Source organism: Manis pentadactyla, chromosome 5, assembly GCF_030020395.1.
Source record: "Manis pentadactyla isolate mManPen7 chromosome 5, mManPen7.hap1, whole genome shotgun sequence".
NCBI lineage: Eukaryota > Metazoa > Chordata > Mammalia > Pholidota > Manidae > Manis > Manis pentadactyla.
In genome coordinates this window covers 1,043,079-1,061,352 of record NC_080023.1, presented here as the reverse complement: position 1 = coordinate 1,061,352, position 18,274 = coordinate 1,043,079, and the positions used below count along the sequence as shown (strand labels likewise).

Genomic DNA, 18,274 nt, shown 5'->3' with positions numbered 1-18,274 from the left:
CTCGTGTGCTGGCACTAGATCAGGGTCCCGGTCACCCATCTGTTGAGCCCCTGGAATCGGTTTTTTGATTTGTCCAGTGACTACATTACCTGCTTCCCCATGTCACTGTGACAAGTTTCAAATAAGATAAATGAAGCAAACGTGCCCTAAAGAAACATGAGCCACGGTCTGTGGAGATGCAGCTGTATGATAGCTTTACTGTAGGGCAAATAGGATGGTTCCAGAATATCTGGTAGGAGAATTTACAAGACGTTCAGACTTTCAAGTCAGTACTAGAAGTTCCTCGTTTTGACGCTGGGGTTCTTGTTTGCGGAGCTGAAGAATGAGCTCTGTAAACACCGAAGGTAGGAGAGCCAGGAAGATGCTTTCACTGAGAGGTGCAGTAGAGGACAGAGCTCCCGGCTCGGGCCAGGGGACAAGAGAGCCCGGGGGGTGCACTGTCTAGGGGGTTTATAGGCACTTGAGGATTTGGGGAAACTGATAAAGGGCTTAGGGGTGTGGACTTGTTAAAAGTGGTCTTAGGATGTTTGTCCTTGATGAGACATTAAGTCCCTTTAGCATACTAAAGTGAACCTTACACATGATCATAAACGGTTAACATAATAAAACATGGGCTTTGCTGAGATGCTTTCCTTTATCTGGGGAACATTAACTGATCTCACCGAAGAATGACTCTAGAGCTTAGTGTTTAACACGGAGCTTTGGTAGGGGGTTTCCTTGCATGCAGTCACACTGCTCTGACCGTAAGTACCCCGCCTTGCTTTCTCCGGAGGTGCCCACCCCACTCTGACTACACCCACGGCCCCTGTCTCAGATTTAGATGAGTGCATTGAGGCCTGGACCCAGGACTCCTGGGAACCAAGGGCCTGGCTTCCGGGACATATTCTTCCAGCTGCAGCAAAGGAACGTGACTAGAAAAGAGCTTTGTTCCTTCAGAGAACAGCTGAATTTGGGTTTGTGGAAAGTCCCCAAGTCAGGGAAGCTCAACCCCCCAAACCTAACGGAGCTTCTCCTGGAGGCACCCAGTGCATGTGCTCTGTCACTCTGCAATCCTTGCCTGTGGTTGGAGCAACGGCATTTCTCGGGGATTCCAGGCCGGAAGACCCAGGTGGTTCTGGAAGACAAGCTGAGAAAGCTGGAGGAGGAGTGCAAGCAGAGGGAGGCACAGCGCGTCAGCCTGGAGCTGGAGCTGACGGAGGTCCAGGAGAGCCTGAGGAAAGCCCTGGCCGGCGGCGTCACCCTGGGGCTGGCTATCGAGCCCAGGCCGGGGGCGGCCAGTCCACAGGTAATGGTGGCCAGCACCCCTCTGAAAGGGGTGTCCAGAGCAAATGGGCTGTTTTATAAAGTAGCTGCCCGTCCCCCCAGCGTCAGCACAGACACGAGCTCGCATCCTGGCTTCCGGCACCGACCTCGCTGGGTTGAAGGGCGCTGGCCGTGAATTTTCTTATCTCCCTCACTGAAGTTTTTTAAAGGTGGTGGAAACAAGGTCTGTTTTCTTCCCCTCTGCATCTGATTCTAATTGGTATACTTGTTTTTATCTCTTTGAACTATGTCCTGATCCGATGCCAGTTCATTAGACAGAAACCTTAAATCCATGTAGCATGTTTGTATGAATGCCCAGCATGTTCCGAGAATGCTGCCCATGCTGGAGAAACCAGTGAGTGGAAATCACTTTCCGAGTGAACCCCAAATGGCTTACTGTTCACCCGTTTCCCTCAGAGCCACTGAGAAAGCCCTGCTGTCCTGTTCTCAGGCCTTTTCTGGGTGGGTCCTCACTGTGAGTCCGGCATTACCGTTTCCATTTGACAGATAGGAACTTGAGGCCCACAGCAACGAGGTGAGCTCGCCGAAGGCAGGCGGCTTCTCCGGCGCAGATCTTAGCACATGTCCTCCTTCCCAGGGAAGCCCACAGCGCTCCCTCCCTCCACCTCGCCAGCACCTTAAATGCTCCTTTGGGGTCCTTCTTTCCAAACCATTCGGCAAAATGCTGAGCCTGCTGAACCCCTTGGTTCCTTCCTCCGAGCACTGGGAATGAGTGGCGAAGGCCTGCGGATGTCCAGGGGAGGAGCCACTGAGCCCCCGCCGCCACTTACCCCTACCCCGGCGGCCTGCTGAGGGCCTGCCCGGCCCGTCCTCCCGCTCTCCACGGACACAGTCAGCCCTCTCCTACTTGGCAGACCTCATTCTGGCAGCAGTGTAGGTGCTTCTGTCACCAAAACACCAACTGTGCGCCAGTCTTTTTGCCACAGCCCAGTGGCGTGGGCGTGTTCAGGAAAGAGGCTCTGGGATCAGACAGGCCAGTGTTCCCTAGGCCTCGATTTGCTGTCTGTAAAGTGGGGGTGATGATATTACCTCCTGGGAAGGACCAAGGGTGTGAGAGCTCTGGGCTCAGTGCCTCACCAAAGAGAGCGTGTCCATTCGTTCATGTGTTGTAGCTCTTTCTTTTATTCACGCAACAATCACATGCATGGGCTGTGCTCCTCCTGCGTGCCCGGAACTGTTCGCGGAGCTAGTACTCTAGAGGGAAGAGAGCCCTGTAAGAGCCACTGACGTTGGATGTGGCGGGTGCTGTGGGGAGCAGTACACCAGGGAGGGGTGGGTGCAGTGGGATTCCGAACCAAGGGCTGGGCTGACACAGCTTCTCGTGTCTGGCATAAATGGGACCCAGGGCACAACGAGTCTGACAGGAGCGGGCAGTAGGCTGCGTGTGCCAGCGCTGGGCCAGGGGTCTTCCTTGGGGCACACAGACTTCTGGGCCCCTGGGTCCTTGTCAGCAGGGGGCTGAGGGCAGGAGAGCCTGTGCACCACTCAGGCCCCTCACCCCCCACCGCAGGGCAGACCTAGGCTTGCCAGCACCACGTCCCAGCCTACTGGAATGGGGTTGGGGGTTGCCCTGGTCCCAGCTCTCCGGGCTGCTCAGGTGCCGTGCCAGCTTCTCTTCTGGATCTGCACTGTCCCTCTACTGGCTTCCTTCAAGATCCTGCCTGGGCCCCTGTTCCCCTCCAGTCGCCATGCTGTACATCACACCTTCCCTCCGAGTCAGACTTCGGGAACAGCTGTCTGTGCCCACAGTGCCCAGGTCCCCCTCCCTGCAGAACTCACTGTGCTTCCTCCCCGAGCTGCTCTCACTGAGGCGACCTCCATGCTCGGAGCTCCGTGGTGCCCTCCCCGCCCCAGCCCAGCACCTGCTGCTCAGCTGCCTCCTCTGTGGCCCGACCTGCTGCTTCAGAACCCAGCCTAGGCTGCCCCAGAGGAGGTCTGTCCTTTCTGCCACGGCTCTTTCCCCTGCTCCTGCCCTGCCAGTGTGGCCTTTGAGAAGCATTTCCAAGTGAGGTAGAACACGGGGAGAGCTGGCTGCCCAGGGTCCGTGGTCAGGGGCCCTCATAGGGTGCCCTAAGGGAGCTGTCCTCATGGTGATTGGTGCACTATTCCCCTAAATCCGAATGCATGCGTATGACCCGATCAGGATCTCCAGTCACACATCACACAGCGGTAACGGGGAGCGCTTGGGCCTCGGAGACCTCATCGGGGGAGGCGCAGCTAATTGCCACGCAATTCCCAAAGAGCAGCTTGTAATCTGGTGGACGGGTCAGGATGGGGGGCTTGGCAACCAAAGGTACATTTTGTCCCCTTTTAAGTGTTCCAGAAGGTGGCTTCCCTTGGCATATGTAAGCTGCACCACGTAGATGGGACATTCTCAGCATTAACCGAGCCGGAGTCACCCCGATGAGCCCAGCCACGTGAGTGGCTCCAGGGGCTGCTGCTCCCCTCACCCCTCACCGCAGTCCCCAGAGGTCACTGCGGCCTGGGGGCTGCAGGGGCGGCTGAGGTGGAGCAGCTCCTGGCGCATTAATTGGAAAGCGCAGTGCGAAGGGTGCAGTCGTGGTAGAAGGGCTGGGTGACGCGAAGGCCAGGGCTGGAGCCCACTGCCCGCCCCGAGCGGCACATTAGCACCTTCTGAGCCCAGCCCATGTCTGCACAGATGGGAGAGGGCCCCAGCTCTGAGGTCGTCCTTATCATTATTTTTCTTATCCTTGCCTTTTTTCAAAATCTTGTTTTTTGTTTAAAATACACCGCTCTGCTGCTGCTGGGAAATACAGACGGCATGGCCCGTGCCTCACGCAGCCCCATCTTTCCACCCAGTCTCCAGTGTTGCGGCACCAGGCCCTGGAGAACTCGCCCCTGTCCAGCTGCGAAACAAGTGATGCGGAGGGTCCGGTGCCCGTGAACAGCGCGGCCGTCCTCAGGAGGAGCCAGCCGGCCTGCCGCTCCCCGCACCGCGGCCACGTGCTCCGCAAGGCCAAGGTGAGCCGCCACCCCCAGGGCGCAGCCCCGGGCGCCCCCACCAGGCTCTGGGGGGAGGGAAGAAGGAGCTGAGTTTGCCCTCAGGGGCCAGGCTTCCCCTGGCAGAGCCTCCTTCAGGAAGCCCCCTCCCCGGAGGCAGAGCAGCCCAGCGCCCGGCCCAGAGGCGGCCCAGTCGGGGCAGCAGTGCTGAGGTCTGAGCTCAAGCCGCGGACTCTGGTTCCTCCTGACCGGCCTGCGGTCGGAGACCTGCCCCATCGGCGGCGTCCCCCAGCCTCCAGCGGGGTCAGCCGACTACCGACTTGTGTTGCTAAACCTAAAAATGTCAGAGAATTTAGAAATCATGTGCAGTTTACCAAAGCAAACAGTTCTGATGGCAGGAACTGGAGGTGTGTAGGAAAAAAACGTACCTGGTATAATTGATCACATGAATCTGTCAGATGATCTGCCCTGCCCTGCCGCTCAGATGTGGAGGCCGCCACGCCCCAGTCTGCCCCTGGCCACCAGTGCTGCCCCGTGGCGTTTCTTCTCTGGCAGTGCTGGCCCGTTCCAAGTGGGCTAAAAAGGCATTATTTTCCAAAAGGTGGGAGTGCTGACCCCTTGCTGCCCCCAGGAGTGTTCCCAGAAGGGCCCCTGTGGTTGTGACAGTACCCTTGGGGACCTGGCCTTCCTAGCAACTGTGTTTGATGGGGGATGTTGGTGAATTTGGGGGAAGAATTACCATGCAGCATTTTTGTTATTTCCTGAGCATCTGGCAAGTGTTTGTAGTTTGTACCTGATGCCCATTTACAGAGGAATATGTTTTGGCTGAGAGATGTTTAGAATCGAGCTGTCTGGTGAAGTCCTCTAATCACTTGCAGATGAGAAATACAGTGCAAGTATTTCATTTATTTTATTTCTTTACCATCAAAGATATCAGATTTGCAACTGTGTAACGCCAGCCCTGAAAGAGCTGCCCTTACTGTGTGTGGTCCCACCAGCCAAAGGCCCGGCACGCCGGTTCCCGACCGGTTTTCATGGTAAAGGGCAAATGTGCTTTCAGCTGATTCAGCTGCACAGCTGGCCGTGAGGCCCCCGCACTCCGAGAGGGCCACTTCCTTGCTTGCGGCCCAGAGGTGCCAAGGAAGCAGCCAGGAATCGTGCCTACAGCCTCCTGAAAGAATGGGATTGAGCAGGGGTTTCCCAGGATTCCTGGGAAGAGTGACAAGGGACCATAGCTGGAGGCAGGGACGGTGGCCTGTCCACTCCGGGAACGTCAGTCACTTTTAGGTGCATCACACATGTGGTCTCATCTGCTCACCTAGCCTTTTCCTGAGGACTAAAAGAGTCTGATCTTTCTGGGCATGGAGATTGTTACCCAGGCAATATTTCTAAAATAATTCCACTTTCTGACTAGGAGAGCTCTGAGCGTGAGACAGTGAGCGCTCCCGGAAGGCCAGAGGGTTCCGGGTCACCGGGCATGGGAGCTCCTGGCTGAGAAGGGGGCTCCCCGTGGCCCTGATGTCCAGCTCCAGGCCCAGCGTGTCCCCAGGCGGGGGCCACTGTGTGCTAAGGCTGGGGCATGGTGGCTGCAGAAGTAATCACAGTGGCTTCGGGCAGCCTTGGTGGGGAGGCACACGGCCAGGCTCAGGTCTCAAGGATCTCCTGCTGTGGCAGGTCCCTGGAGCCTTCTGCCTGTCATCCTCTGCTCTGTGGCCTGTGTGACCTGTGCTTGGTGGTGGTTAAACACAACGCACATACCTGTCTTGTCTCTAAAAGCTGCCCTGCCTTATGGGACTGGTTAGAGCTGGCATCCTGGCCTATCCTCGGGCAGAGGGCATATGGGGGGGGGGCCATCTGAGGCTCACCCTCCCCTTGCAGGACCTGGAAGTGCTTGGGCCTGGTTTCACTGGCGTGGAGGCAGCTCAGCTTTGGTGGTGTTTCTGTCACATTTGCTTTGCCATGCTTAAACCAGTAATTAAGTTTCAACTTCTGATTCTAGACAAGGTGGGAAATTCTTAATTTTATATGATATGTCAAGATGTGCAGTTTGCCGTGGAAATAGACTGGGCCAGGCGTTGGCATCAGACCAGCCCCTCCAGCCCCAGTGCCACTGAGAACAGAGCAAGGCAGTCCCGAGGTGCAGGCCCCTGCTGGGGTCTTCCACCCCCATTTTCGTACTTTGATCCTGTGGCACATCAGAGTCCTCACTGGGGCTGGAGGTGACCTGATTTCTAAGCCAAATGGCGATTCCCTGTTCTGGTGTTTGAGGGACCGCCCTTCTGGTTCCCGCAGCAGCTGGGCTCCCGTGCATGAGGTCACAGATGCTGCTGGGGTGCAGCATGCCTCATCTCAGCCTGGCATCCCAGGTTTTGACTTGTGTACTTTCTTTCTCCACTGTTGCTAGGAGTGGGAGCTGAAGAACGGGACCTAGAGGGAAGGCAGGACCTGTCAGCTCAGGAAGGTGCTGCTGCGATGCTGACCACAGGGTGCTCGCCTGCGTGGCCCCTGCTGCAGGACGCCAGGGTTTGTGACTGAGCTCTGTGGCCAATAGGCAGACCGGCCCGTGTATTCTTTCTACTGTATAATGGTTTTCCTTAAAGAAATCTACTTGTAATGCTTTGGTTTCCAACTTTATTTGTTAAAAAGCAAAAAGGGATGAAGGTATTGTAAAAGAACCCAGTAGCAAATGGAGAAGTTAGGCCTTTGTACCTGGGGAAGTCCTCGGATTGGCCACGCGAGTATGGACACCGAGTGCCCAGCAGGGCCCCTCTGGGCGGGAGTGAGGCCAAGCGCGGGCTTTGGGACCACCTCGCTCTCTGCCCGGATGGCCCAGCGTGTTTTATAGCTGGGACATGAACAGCATGAACCCCTTGTGTCCCAGTGCCCCTCCCCAATGCCTGTCCCCCTCATCACTAGAGGTAGAGGCAGGAGAAGATGGCGCTGTGAAGCATTTTTACCTTTTTATTACCTTTTTCTGGACAAATGCTTTTGTCACCAGGACATGAAAAGCTGCCATTCTTCTTAAACTTTTAAAAAACGTTCTTTATTGTGTGTTGCACTTCGCTCTAAGGATTTTTCAGAGATTCTGTATCATACTTTATTATTTGTACTGCTTTTGAGAGGCAGTTGAGTGGTTTTTATTCTTAACTAATGTGTGTGCCCCCCATCCCACTGTCCCAGCCCTGCAGAGCCAGCAGGTGATCCTCAGAGGGCGGGGTCACGGTTTGGGGAGGGCATCCTTTGAAAGGAAGCAGGTTCTGGAAGTGGCCCAGTTACAGACCCGGAACATCTCGGAGCCGAGGACTGTGGAGAGCTTCCTCCCCCCGCCCCCCCCCCCCGCCCCCGCCCCCAGACTGCTGATCGAAGCCAGGGGACGTCAGCCGGCCCCATGCTCCTCACAGGTTTTTGCATTTGCAGCCTGTGTGCTGCTTCCTGGAGCTGAGATGCTGAGAGCAAAGCTGGAGCTCATCTCCACAGGGAGTCTAAGAACCAGACTAACTGTCCTTTGTCTCCCAGAGGGACCTCAGGAATTCTCAGCTGTGGGAAGTGCAGCCACTGGGGAGGAAGTGAAGCTAGCCACCCAGGAACCCTGCTCGCAGCCCCATGGGAACCAGTCAGCGTGGGGAAGGGCTCATCCACCGAGATAGGGACCGCTGCTGTGAGCCTCCGTCCACTGTCCGGCATGTGTTCTGATCAGACACAGGACTCGAAGGCAAGGAACGGCACAGCACCCGGTGCCTCCTCCCAGCTGTGCCTCCGGAGCCCATCCTGGGGCCAGTCACAGCCCCGCAGCCTCCGTGGCCGGTTCTGAGGCTGAGGGCCTGGGCCGCGCCCTGCATGGGTGGGATCGGATTTGATTACTAGGGCGGGAAGGCCGGCTCCAGTGCCGGAGAGAGTTCACAGCAGCACTTGGAGGCTGTTTACCTGGAGCCCACCTGAAACTTGAATTTATTGCAAATCCATCTGCCAGGAGCATTTTGGTCCATGGCTGCCACCTGGCACTGTCACCTGGCACTGTCCAGGGCCCCTCCTTCACCACTGAGCAGTTCGTGGCTCGTCTCACCAGCATTTGGCATGTTTGGCCCCCAGGAACTGGAGGGAGAAAGCCTCCCAAAGCCTCGGCCCATTTCCCAGTGTCACTTGGAAGAAGCCTCGTCCGACCTGTTCTCTCAGCCTAGGACGCTTCCCCTTCGCATCCCATGAAGCTAATTTTCTGGAAAGGGAAAGAAGTTTGATTAACCATAGATTTCTGCTGCCTTCTGGTCAGATAAGCCTTCTCAAGGTAAAGCTCCAAGATTTTAAGCATTTAAGCCAGTGCTGCCCAGGACGACTGCCAGGTTTTGATTGTATCAAGAAGGGAAAGATGAGCAGCAGCCTGTGTTCCTGACCTTAGCCCTGCGCAGGTGGGCGCCACCAGTTTGGCGGGTGGGCCTCTGCAGAGCATCACAGTGCAGCCAGGGGGCCTCAGACACACACCCCGACCACCTGCTCCACGGCTGTGTCCAGGGGAACAGCCCATTGGTGCAATATACAGGATTTGGTCTCCTGGCGAAATATTTTGTGTCTAAAAAACCCAGGTTTTTAATATGCTTTCATAGCCATAAGCCTTTTAAAGAGGATGGCGAACTTAAACCCTGTTGCATGGCATGGAGCCACTTCAGATGGGCCGCAAGGGGGACCAGGCTGCCAACACTGGGCTCCTTTGATAAATGTATGTTCCCCTCAGTGTCTTTGGATTTGGTCAGAAAGTCAGTTTAAAGCAGTTGCTTCAAAATAAGTTATTTATTTGTATATGTTCAATAAATAGTTTTTAATTTATATCTGTACATATTAGACGTACATTAGACACCTTGTCAGAATTCTGACAGTGGTGATGTCATTGACCTCCCAAAATGTGCCCCAGGGACAGGTACCCCATCACCTGTGAGGCACAGGTCATGTTCCCTGGGAGAGGTCAGATTTCTTTCAAAATGTCACATGTTCGTCTAACAGCGCCAGCCAGACTGTGGCAGGATCCAGACCAAACGCGAGAGGCATGTGCTGGTTGCCCAGAAGGGGATGGGGTGGGCCTGCCGCCCTCTGTAGGGCGTGCCCTGCCTTAGAACCCACAGCCACGCTGTCAGCCTCAGGACTGCTTCTGGCTGTATTTTCATAAAGTGTTAGCAAACTTCAAAAATCTCCTCCATTTTTATGTTTTTATAATGTTCTTAAGTCCTAGCCAAACTTTTACACAGAAACAACATGGCAGTGAAGGGCTCACTGCATCACCACTGGGGTGAGCACAGGTGGGAATGCTCACTTTCCCTTCTCCTGGAGTCCGTAGAGGGCCAGAGAAGCCGGGGAGGCCTGGCCGTGCTCAGGATGGCTCCTCCGCTGGGTGGCCAGGGTGGGCCTGGGGACTGGTCCTAGAGGCCAGGACTCACTGTGTGGATGCGCGTGGCCCCAGCGCACGGGCCTTGTCTGAGCTCTCTTGGGACTGGCTCTGGTGACCATAGACAGGCCATGTCCATGTCTTGTCCCCTCTGTGCACCTAGGTGTTGCCAACCTGATTACACCTGATTCATCTCACTTGTCCCAAATTAGTTCTGGCTATTTCTAAAAACCCCAAACTGCTCTGATAGGTTGGAGATGTGCCACCTTTTACAAAGTCTGTTTCAGAAAGTGCGTGTCTGCTCCAGGAAGGACATCCAGGTTTAACTGTGGCGACCACATGGCGCTTGTGGGCAGGCTTCCATGGGGGCAGCTTTGACACTGGGCCAGGGGGTTGTGGACACAACTTCTTTGTTTGTGTCCACACCCCTTCTTTCCAGCAGAGATGGCTAACTGGCCAGCATGCCGCGTTGAGGGCAGTCTTGCCCATGACGTCGCTTACTTGGCGGTTTCTCTGTTTACTCCCCAAGCCATGCAGCAGTGCCTCCTGAGGACGCAGCAGGGGTGACACTCATGGCTTCCCCTGCGGAGAAATGACGGGGCTGCCCCCGAGTCCGGGCCGCCACCCTGCAGGTTGTGACCTTTGCCCATAGCCTCTTCCAGGAGCTCAGTGACCAGAAGCAGCGCTGCAGCAGACGCAGCTAGCAGGGGTCCTAAGACTTTCCATGTTTAGGCTATCGCCTTCCTCTTTTTATTTCGAAAATTTACTTTTTTTCATGGGAAAAGTCATTTCAAATCCATGGCACAGTTTTGAAGAGGGTGATTATTGACCGTGTTTTGGTTCCCGTTGCTACTGCTGTCTCATTATTCCCATGATGGGCTGGGTGATACTGTGAAATAGGAATGGACTACACCTTCCGCGCCGCACGCATGCGGCACAGCATCGCGGTGAGGCAGGGCGGCTGCCCGGGAGTGCCAAGCTGTCCTGGGCCCCCGCACCTGCAGACGCAGGACGGCTTTGCGCTGGGGCAGCCTCTGCTCCAGGTGCCTCCTTCTGTCGTCTTCTGTGAAATCTCTCCCGTTACATGCTTCCCGAAAAGCTCGACTTGACAGTACAAGTATTATCAGGTATTTCTAGCCGCCATGGGAAGATATTTTCAAAATGGGGTCATTAGCTCATAATTTTTAGGGACCAAAGGTGTTTTTAATAAGATAATCTTTGTATTTGATTTTCTAATGAGAAAAGAAATAGTAACTTTAAATTTTAACATCGACTTTTAAATTATAGATATTCAGCATTAACTGACCATGGCTATAAGTTGTAAAATGTTTTCATATTAAGATTGTAATTATTTCCTTATTGTATTTTTTAAAAACTAAAGTCATATTTAAAATCTTTTTGAAAAAAAAAACAGGCAAAAACAGGAAAGATTTTTTAATTAAATATGTTGGCAGTGCCCATTTTAAATGACTGTAAATATATTTTCACTGTGTTTCTCAATGTATTTAATTCATAAAGTAAAAGCTTTTATTAAGGGAGACTTACGATGGAGATTCTAGTTTTCGGTCCACTTGCCACATTTTGTACTAACCTCCCTTGATTTTCTGTTTCACGAACTGATTTTCCTCCTGTTCCCACGGTGTGATCGCCAGACTGGCGCCCCCCGGGCGTGCCTCCACTGTGTGCCACTATCGCCAATAAAACTGTACGCTTGCAGCCAGGCCTCCGTGTCTTGACTGACTTGGCTGAGGTGCAGGTGGGAGTTCCTAAAGCCCTGGCCCCCCACCTAGGGAGGTGCTTTGCTGACAGCCCCTTGCCAGGTGGTGGAGGATGAAGGGAGATGGTGGGCGGTGTGGTCTGTCTGTTAGTAAGAATCCCCTTTCAGGGAAAAGCCGCAGTGTGAGAGGAAAAGTCTACAGAGCTGAATATTCAAGACATGTCTGCACACCCGCTCAGTGCCAGATAACTGTGGTGCACTCTGTGGGTGCAAGACTGTGTGGACACTTCTGGAATCATAGGAGAAGGAGCAGCTGTCTTTGAGGCAGTTGAGCAGAGTTTGCAGGGGGGTGGGTATTCGAGCTAGGTCATGGTGTTTAAATAGGAGTTCATCAAGGAGTGAGGCAGAGGAAAGACATTCTCGTGGGAGGCAACAGCAAGAGCAGGAAGGGTGGAGGCTGGGAACGTGAGCTGCCCCAGCAAAGGCAGGCAGCTGAGCGCACTGGAGCGCAGCCCCCGGGGAGGAAGGCAGAAGGTGTTGGCCTCAGACCAGAGGGCAAATACCAGGTGGAGAAGGGGGCGCTCGAGCACATCCGGGTTTCTTGTGTGGGCGGGATGGCCAGGTTTCTGGTTTTAGGAAGACCCCTGCAACCAGGACCAGGGTGAGTCCGAGCGGCGAGCCCAAGGCGGCCTGTGCAGCCAGGCCTGCAGAGGTGCCAGAGAGGCAGCGGGCAGTGGCAGGAAGGCCACCTGCATCTGGTGGCTGCCTCCTTCCCCAGAGCTCCCTCGAGCGGCCCTGCTCCGAGGGCTCGTGCAGGTGGTGACAAGCAGCTGGCCGTCACCTGATGTGAGACACGGAGGAGCAGCACGTGATGACGGTGCTGCAGACGAGCTGGGCTTGGAGTCTCAGGACGCCTGGAAGACATGTCGGAGAGGCCAGGTGTGGTCATGGGAGAGGGCCTGGCCTGGAGTCCAGGACGTGTGGTGACAGATTGCCCGCCCAGACCCACCTTTCCAAGGTCCGGAGCCAGATGACCCAGTGGTGGCTCCTCCCCCGATTCTGCCTCCTGGCGGCCAGGTAACAAGGGGCCCCTTTCATTGGCAGCGTGCAGTCGGGAGGTCCCCGCTCCGGGTGGCAGAAGGCTCAGTGAGCCTCCTGCAGGTAGGCCAGGCGCACCCCTGAGCAGGCCGGGAAGCGGTCTTCCTGCCCCGTGTTGGCTGTGCAGTGGGGGGTGATGCCTCACAGACAGGCCCGGTTCAGCTTTAGGGAACCCCTTTTCACGACGGTCTTTATTGGGTCCTGAACTTGGTCACGTCCCAGCGGGCTGCCAAGTGAAAGAGGAGCTCCTCCTCAGGTACTTTTGAAACTTCTCAAGAAGACACCAGAGCTCTTGGCTTCGCTCTCTAAGACCATGGAGGTGACTGGGGACGTTCATCACGTGAGCAACAGTTTTGGAAGCGGCCACATGAAGTCTCGCCAGCATGAATTGGGCCCGCTCCTTAACGAGAGGCAGGGAAAGCAGGGCTGACGTCCATGATCCGGAAATTCTTTTTTTTTGAGAGGGCATATCTTATGTTTATTGATCAAACGGTTGTTAACAACAATAAAATTAAGTATAGGGGACTCAATGCACAATCATTAATCAACCCCAAGCCTAACTCTCAACAGTCTCCAATCTTCTAAAGTATAATGAACAAGTTCTTACATGGCGAACAAATTCTTACATAGTGAATAAGTTCTTACATGGTGAACAGTGCAAGGGCAGTCATCACAGAAACTTTCGGTTTTGCTCATGCATTATGAACCATAAACAATCGGGTCAAATATGAATATTGGTTTGATTTTTATACTTGATTTATATGTGGATCCCACATTTCTCCCTTTATTATTATTATTATTTTTTTAAAATAAAATGCTGAAGTGGTAGGTAGATGTAAGATAAAGGTAGAAAACTTAGTGTCGTAAGAGAGCAAATGTAGATGATCAGGTGTGTGCCTGTAGACTATGTGTTAATACAAGCTAGACAAGGGCAATAAAACATCCACGGATGCAGAAGATTTCTCTAAAAACAGGGGGGGTGAGGTTCTAAGCCTCACCTCTGCTGCTCCCCATTTTCTCACCAGATGGCCCCCTGCGACTGTGCCTGTCTTAGGTTGTTCCTCTCTTGAGGAATCTTACCCGTCTCTGGCTAACCAGTCATCTTCCGGGGCCATACAGGGAAATGTAAAGTTGGTAAGTGAGAGAGAAGCCTTATTGTTTGAAATGGTTAGCTTTTTACTTCTTTGCAGATTTATGCCCTGTGGCTTCTATGCCCAGCATTTGTCTTGAGGTATCTTTAGCACTTGAAGGAATTATGATACTCGGTAAATTCGATCTGAGGCACGAATTCTATTTAAGGGTTGTAATTAGGAAGGAAGAAGAAAAGCTATAGAGGTAGCAGACAGAAGAAAACATGGGGAGATTGATTATTTCTTTGACATATCTTCTTGTAGACTAACTTCAGCATGTATAGGTTTTAAGCTACTAATTAAATTGCACACACACATTAACATAATAGGAATACAGTTACATAACCAAAGCATATCTATAATTACCAGCCATCTCCAGTGAGGCCAAGAAAACCAGTTAGGCATCCTAGGCATTTGTGAAAATTTGTCTATGATATGATGGATATTGTCCAACTGTACTTGAACAGTCTGAGAGAAATCAGACAAATTAAAACAGCCCATTCCTGGGAACTGTTCACATCCCATATGTTCTTTTAAAAGTAGATAGTCTGTAGTTGTAAGATTTTGGAGCGCTACAACTTGCACTTCTCCTAATTCTTGGTTGAGTTCCAACAGTGTAGATCCAGTCAAATTTGTTGTTTTACTGTATGCACAGGCCAGCTTAGATATCTCCTTCCTCATTCCAATGGCAAGTCCAGGAACCGGTGGGGTGAATGCAGCTACAACTGCAGCATTGCCTGGATCTTTGTTGAGGTTTTTTGATGATCATCTTCTGGAATGAGTCTTCCCGAGAGTGCTGATGTTGGAAGTTCTTTTTTCATATCGTATCTTAGTTCATTTTCTGGGTAGCCAAATTAGGCTTTGATCCTCTGTATAAATACAAACAGACCCTTTGCCCACATTTTGATCTGCCCTTTATACCATTGTGTAGAACTCATTGGAGGTCACCACCCAGGAACTGCTTTTTTTTTTTTAAGAGAAAAGAATATTATCAGAAAAGTGTACCTCCATAGCTGATCATCTGACACACTTTAAATGATCAAAGTTAAGGATATTTAAAGCATGCATTAATCATTGATTTACAGTTAGTTTTATCCTATCATGGAGTAATCCCCCTTTTCTTTCTTTTTTTTTTTGTTATCTTTAATCTACACTTACATGAAGAATATTATGTTTACTAGGCTCTCCCCTATACCAGGTCCCTCCTATAAACCCCTTTACAGTCACTGTCCATCAGCATAGCAAAATGTTGTAGAATCACTACTTGTCTTCTCTGTGTTGTACAGCCCTCCCCTTTCTCCCACCCTCCCAAGCATGCTGATCTTAATACCCTCCTTCTTCCTCCCCCCTCTTATCCCTCCCTACCCACCCATCCTCCCCACCCACCCACCCTCCCCAGTCCCTTTCCCTTTGGTACCTGTTAGTCCATTCTTGGGTTCTGTGATTCCGCTGCTGTTTTGTTCCTTCAGTTTTTCCTTTGTTCTTATACTCCACAGATGGGTGAAATCATTTGGTATTTCTCTTTCTCCGCTTGGCTTGTTTCCCTGAGCATAATACCCTCCAGCTCCATCCATGTTGCTGCAAATGGTAGGATTTGCCCTCTTCTTATGGCTGGGTAGTATTCCATTGTGTATATGTACCACATCTTCTTTATCCATTCATCTATCGATGGACATTTAGGTTGTTTCCAATTCTTGGCTATTGTAAATAGTGCTGTGATAAACATAGGGGTGCGTTGGTCTTTCTCATACTTGATTGCTGCATTCTTAGGGTAAATTCCTAGGAGTGGAATTTCTGGGTCAAATGGTAAGTCTGTTTTGAGCATTTTGATGAACCTCCATACTGCTTTCCACAATGGTTGAACTAACTTACATTCCCACCAGCAGTGTAGGAGGGTTCCCCTTTCTCCACAGCCTCGCCAACATTTGTTGTTGTTTGTCTTTTGGATGGCAACCATCCTTACTGGTGTGAGGTGATACCTCATTGTAGTTTTAATTTGCATTTCTCTGATAATTAGCGATGTGGAGCATCTTTTCATGTGTCTTGGCCATCTGTATTTCTTTTTTGGAGAACCATCTGTTCAGTTCTTCTGCCCATTTTTTAATTGGATTATTTGATTTTTGTTTGTTGAGGCTTGTGAGCTCTTTATATATTTTGGACATCAAGCTTTATCGGATCTGTCATTTACAAATATATTCTCCCATACTGTAGGGTTCCTTTTTGTTCTATTGATGGTGTCTTTTGCTGTACAGAAGCTTTTCAGCTTAATATAGTCCCACTTGTTCATTTTTGCTGATGTTTTCCTTGCCCGGGGAGATATGTTCAAGAAGAGGTCACTCATGTTTATGTCTAAGAGGTTTTTGCCTATGTTTTTTTCCACAGGTTTAATGGTTTCATGGCTTACATTCAGGTCTTTGATCCATTTTGAGTTTACTTTTGTATATGGGGTTAGACAATGGTCCAGTTTCATTCTCCTACATGTAGCTGTCCAGTTTTGCCAGCACCATCTGTTGAAGAGACTGTCATTTCGCCATTGTATGTCCATAGCTCCTTTATCAAATATTAATTGACCATATATGTCTGGGTTAATGTCTGGAGTCTCTAGTCTGTTCCACTGGTCTGTGGCTCTGCTCTTGTGCCAGTACCAAATTGTCTTGATTACTGTGGCTTTGTAGTAGAGCTTGAAGTTGGGAAGTGAGATCCCCCCTACTTTATTCTTCTTTCTCAGGATTGCTTTGGCTATTCGGGGTCTTTGGTGTTTCCATATGAATTTTTGAATTATTTGTTCCAGTTCATTGAAGAATGTTGCTGGTAATTTGATAGGGATTGCATCAAATATGTATATTGCTTTAGGCAGGATGGCCATTTTGACGATATTAATTCTTCCTAGCCACGAGCATGGGATGAGTTTCAATCTGTTAGTGTCCCCTTTAATTTCTCTTAAGAGTGACTTGTAGTTTTCAGAGTATAGGTCATTCACTTCTTTGGTTAGATTTATTCCTAGGTGTTTTATTTTTTTTGATGCAATTGTGAATGGAATTGTTTTCCTGATTTCTCTTTCTATTGGCTCATTGTTAGTGTATAGGAAAGCTACAGATTTCTGTGTGTTAATTTTGTATCCTGCAACTTTGCTGTATTCCGTTGTCAGTTCTAGTAGTTTTGGGGTGGAGTCTTTAAGGTTTTTTATGTACAGTATCATGTCATCTGCAAATAGTGACAGTTTAACTTCTTCTTTACCAATCTGGATTCCTTGTATTTCTTTGTTTTGTCTAACTGCCGTGGCCAGGACCTCCAGTACTATGTTAAATAGCAGTGGGGAGAGTGGGCATCCCTGTCTAGTTCCCAATCTCAGAGGAAAAGCTTTCAGCTTCTTGCTGTTCAGTATAATGTTGGCTGTGGGTTTATGATATATGGCCTTTATTATGTTGAGGTACTTGCCCTCTATTCCCATTTTGCTGAGAGTTTTTATCATGAATGGATGCTGAATTTTGTCAAATGCTTTTTCAGCATCTATGGAGATGATCATGTGGTTTTTGTCTTTCTTTTTGTTGATGTGGTGGATGATGTTGATGGATTTTCGAATGTTGTACCATCCTTGCATCCCTGGGATGAATCCCACTGGGTCATGGTGTATGATCCTTTTGATATACTTTTGTATTCGGTTTGCTAATATTTTATTAAGTATTTTTGCATCTACATTCATCAGGGATATTGGTCTGTAATTTTCTTTTTTGGTGGGGTCTTTGCCTGGTTTTGGTATTAGGGTGATGTTGGCTTCATAGAATGAGTTTGGGAGTATTCCCTCCTCTTGTATTTTTTGGAAAACTTTAAGGAGAATGGGTATTATGTCTTCTCTGTGTGTCTGATAAAATTCTGAGGTAAATCCGTCCGGCCCGGGTGTTTTGTTCTTGGGTAGTTTTTTGATTACCATTACAATTTCTTTGCTCATAATTGGTTTGTTTAACTTCTGTGTTTCTTCCTTGGTCAGTCTTGGAAGGTTGTATTTTTCTAGGAAGTTGTCCATTTCTTCTAGGTTTTCCAGCTTGTTGGCATATAGGTTTTCATAGTAGTCTTTAATAATTCTTTGTATTTCTGTGGAGTCTGTCGTGATTTTTCCGTTCTCATTTCTGATTCTGTTGATTTGTGTTGATTCTCTTTTTCTCTTAATAAGTTTGGCTAGAGGCTTATCTATTTTGTTTATTTTCTCAAAGAACCAGCTCTTGGTTTCTTTGATTTTTGCTATTGTTTTATTCTTCTCAATTTTGTGTATTTCTTCTCTGATCTTTATTATGTCCCTCCTTCTGCTGACTTTAGGCCTCATTTATTCTTCTTTTTCCAATTTCGATAATTGTGATGTTAGACTATTCATTTGGGATTGTTCTTGCTTCTTCAAGTGTGCCGGGATCGCTATATACTTTCCTCTTAAGACTGCTTTCACTGCGTCCCACAGAAGTTGGGGCTTTGTGTTATTGTTGTCATTTGTTTCTATATATTCCTTGATCTGTATTTTAATTTGTTCATTGATCCATTGATTATTTAGGAGCATGTTGTTAAGCCTCCATGTGTTTGTGAGCCTTTTTGTTTTCTTTGTAGAATTTATTTCTAGTTTTATTTCTAGTTTTATACCTTTGTGGTCTGAAAAGTTGGTTGGAAGAATTTCAATATTTTGGATTT

At 50.2% G+C, this 18,274-nt stretch overlaps 1 protein-coding gene across 5 annotated transcripts in view; it reads left to right on the top strand.

The window, feature by feature from the left end:
• AFAP1 (actin filament associated protein 1) overlaps positions 1 to 11,371 on the top strand; it is a 159,494-nt gene extending 148,123 nt beyond the window's left edge. For all 5 annotated transcript variants that reach the window (XM_057501993.1, XM_036921359.2, XM_036921360.2 and 2 more), the window contains 3 exons: positions 1,095 to 1,285; positions 4,144 to 4,305; positions 6,689 to 11,371. In XM_057501993.1, coding sequence (XP_057357976.1) covers positions 1,095 to 1,285; positions 4,144 to 4,305; positions 6,689 to 6,715 — 380 coding nt within the window. In that variant the 3' untranslated portion in view covers positions 6,716 to 11,371. The remainder of the gene's footprint in view (positions 1 to 1,094; positions 1,286 to 4,143; positions 4,306 to 6,688) is intronic.
• Positions 11,372 to 18,274: the final 6,903 nt, after the last annotated feature.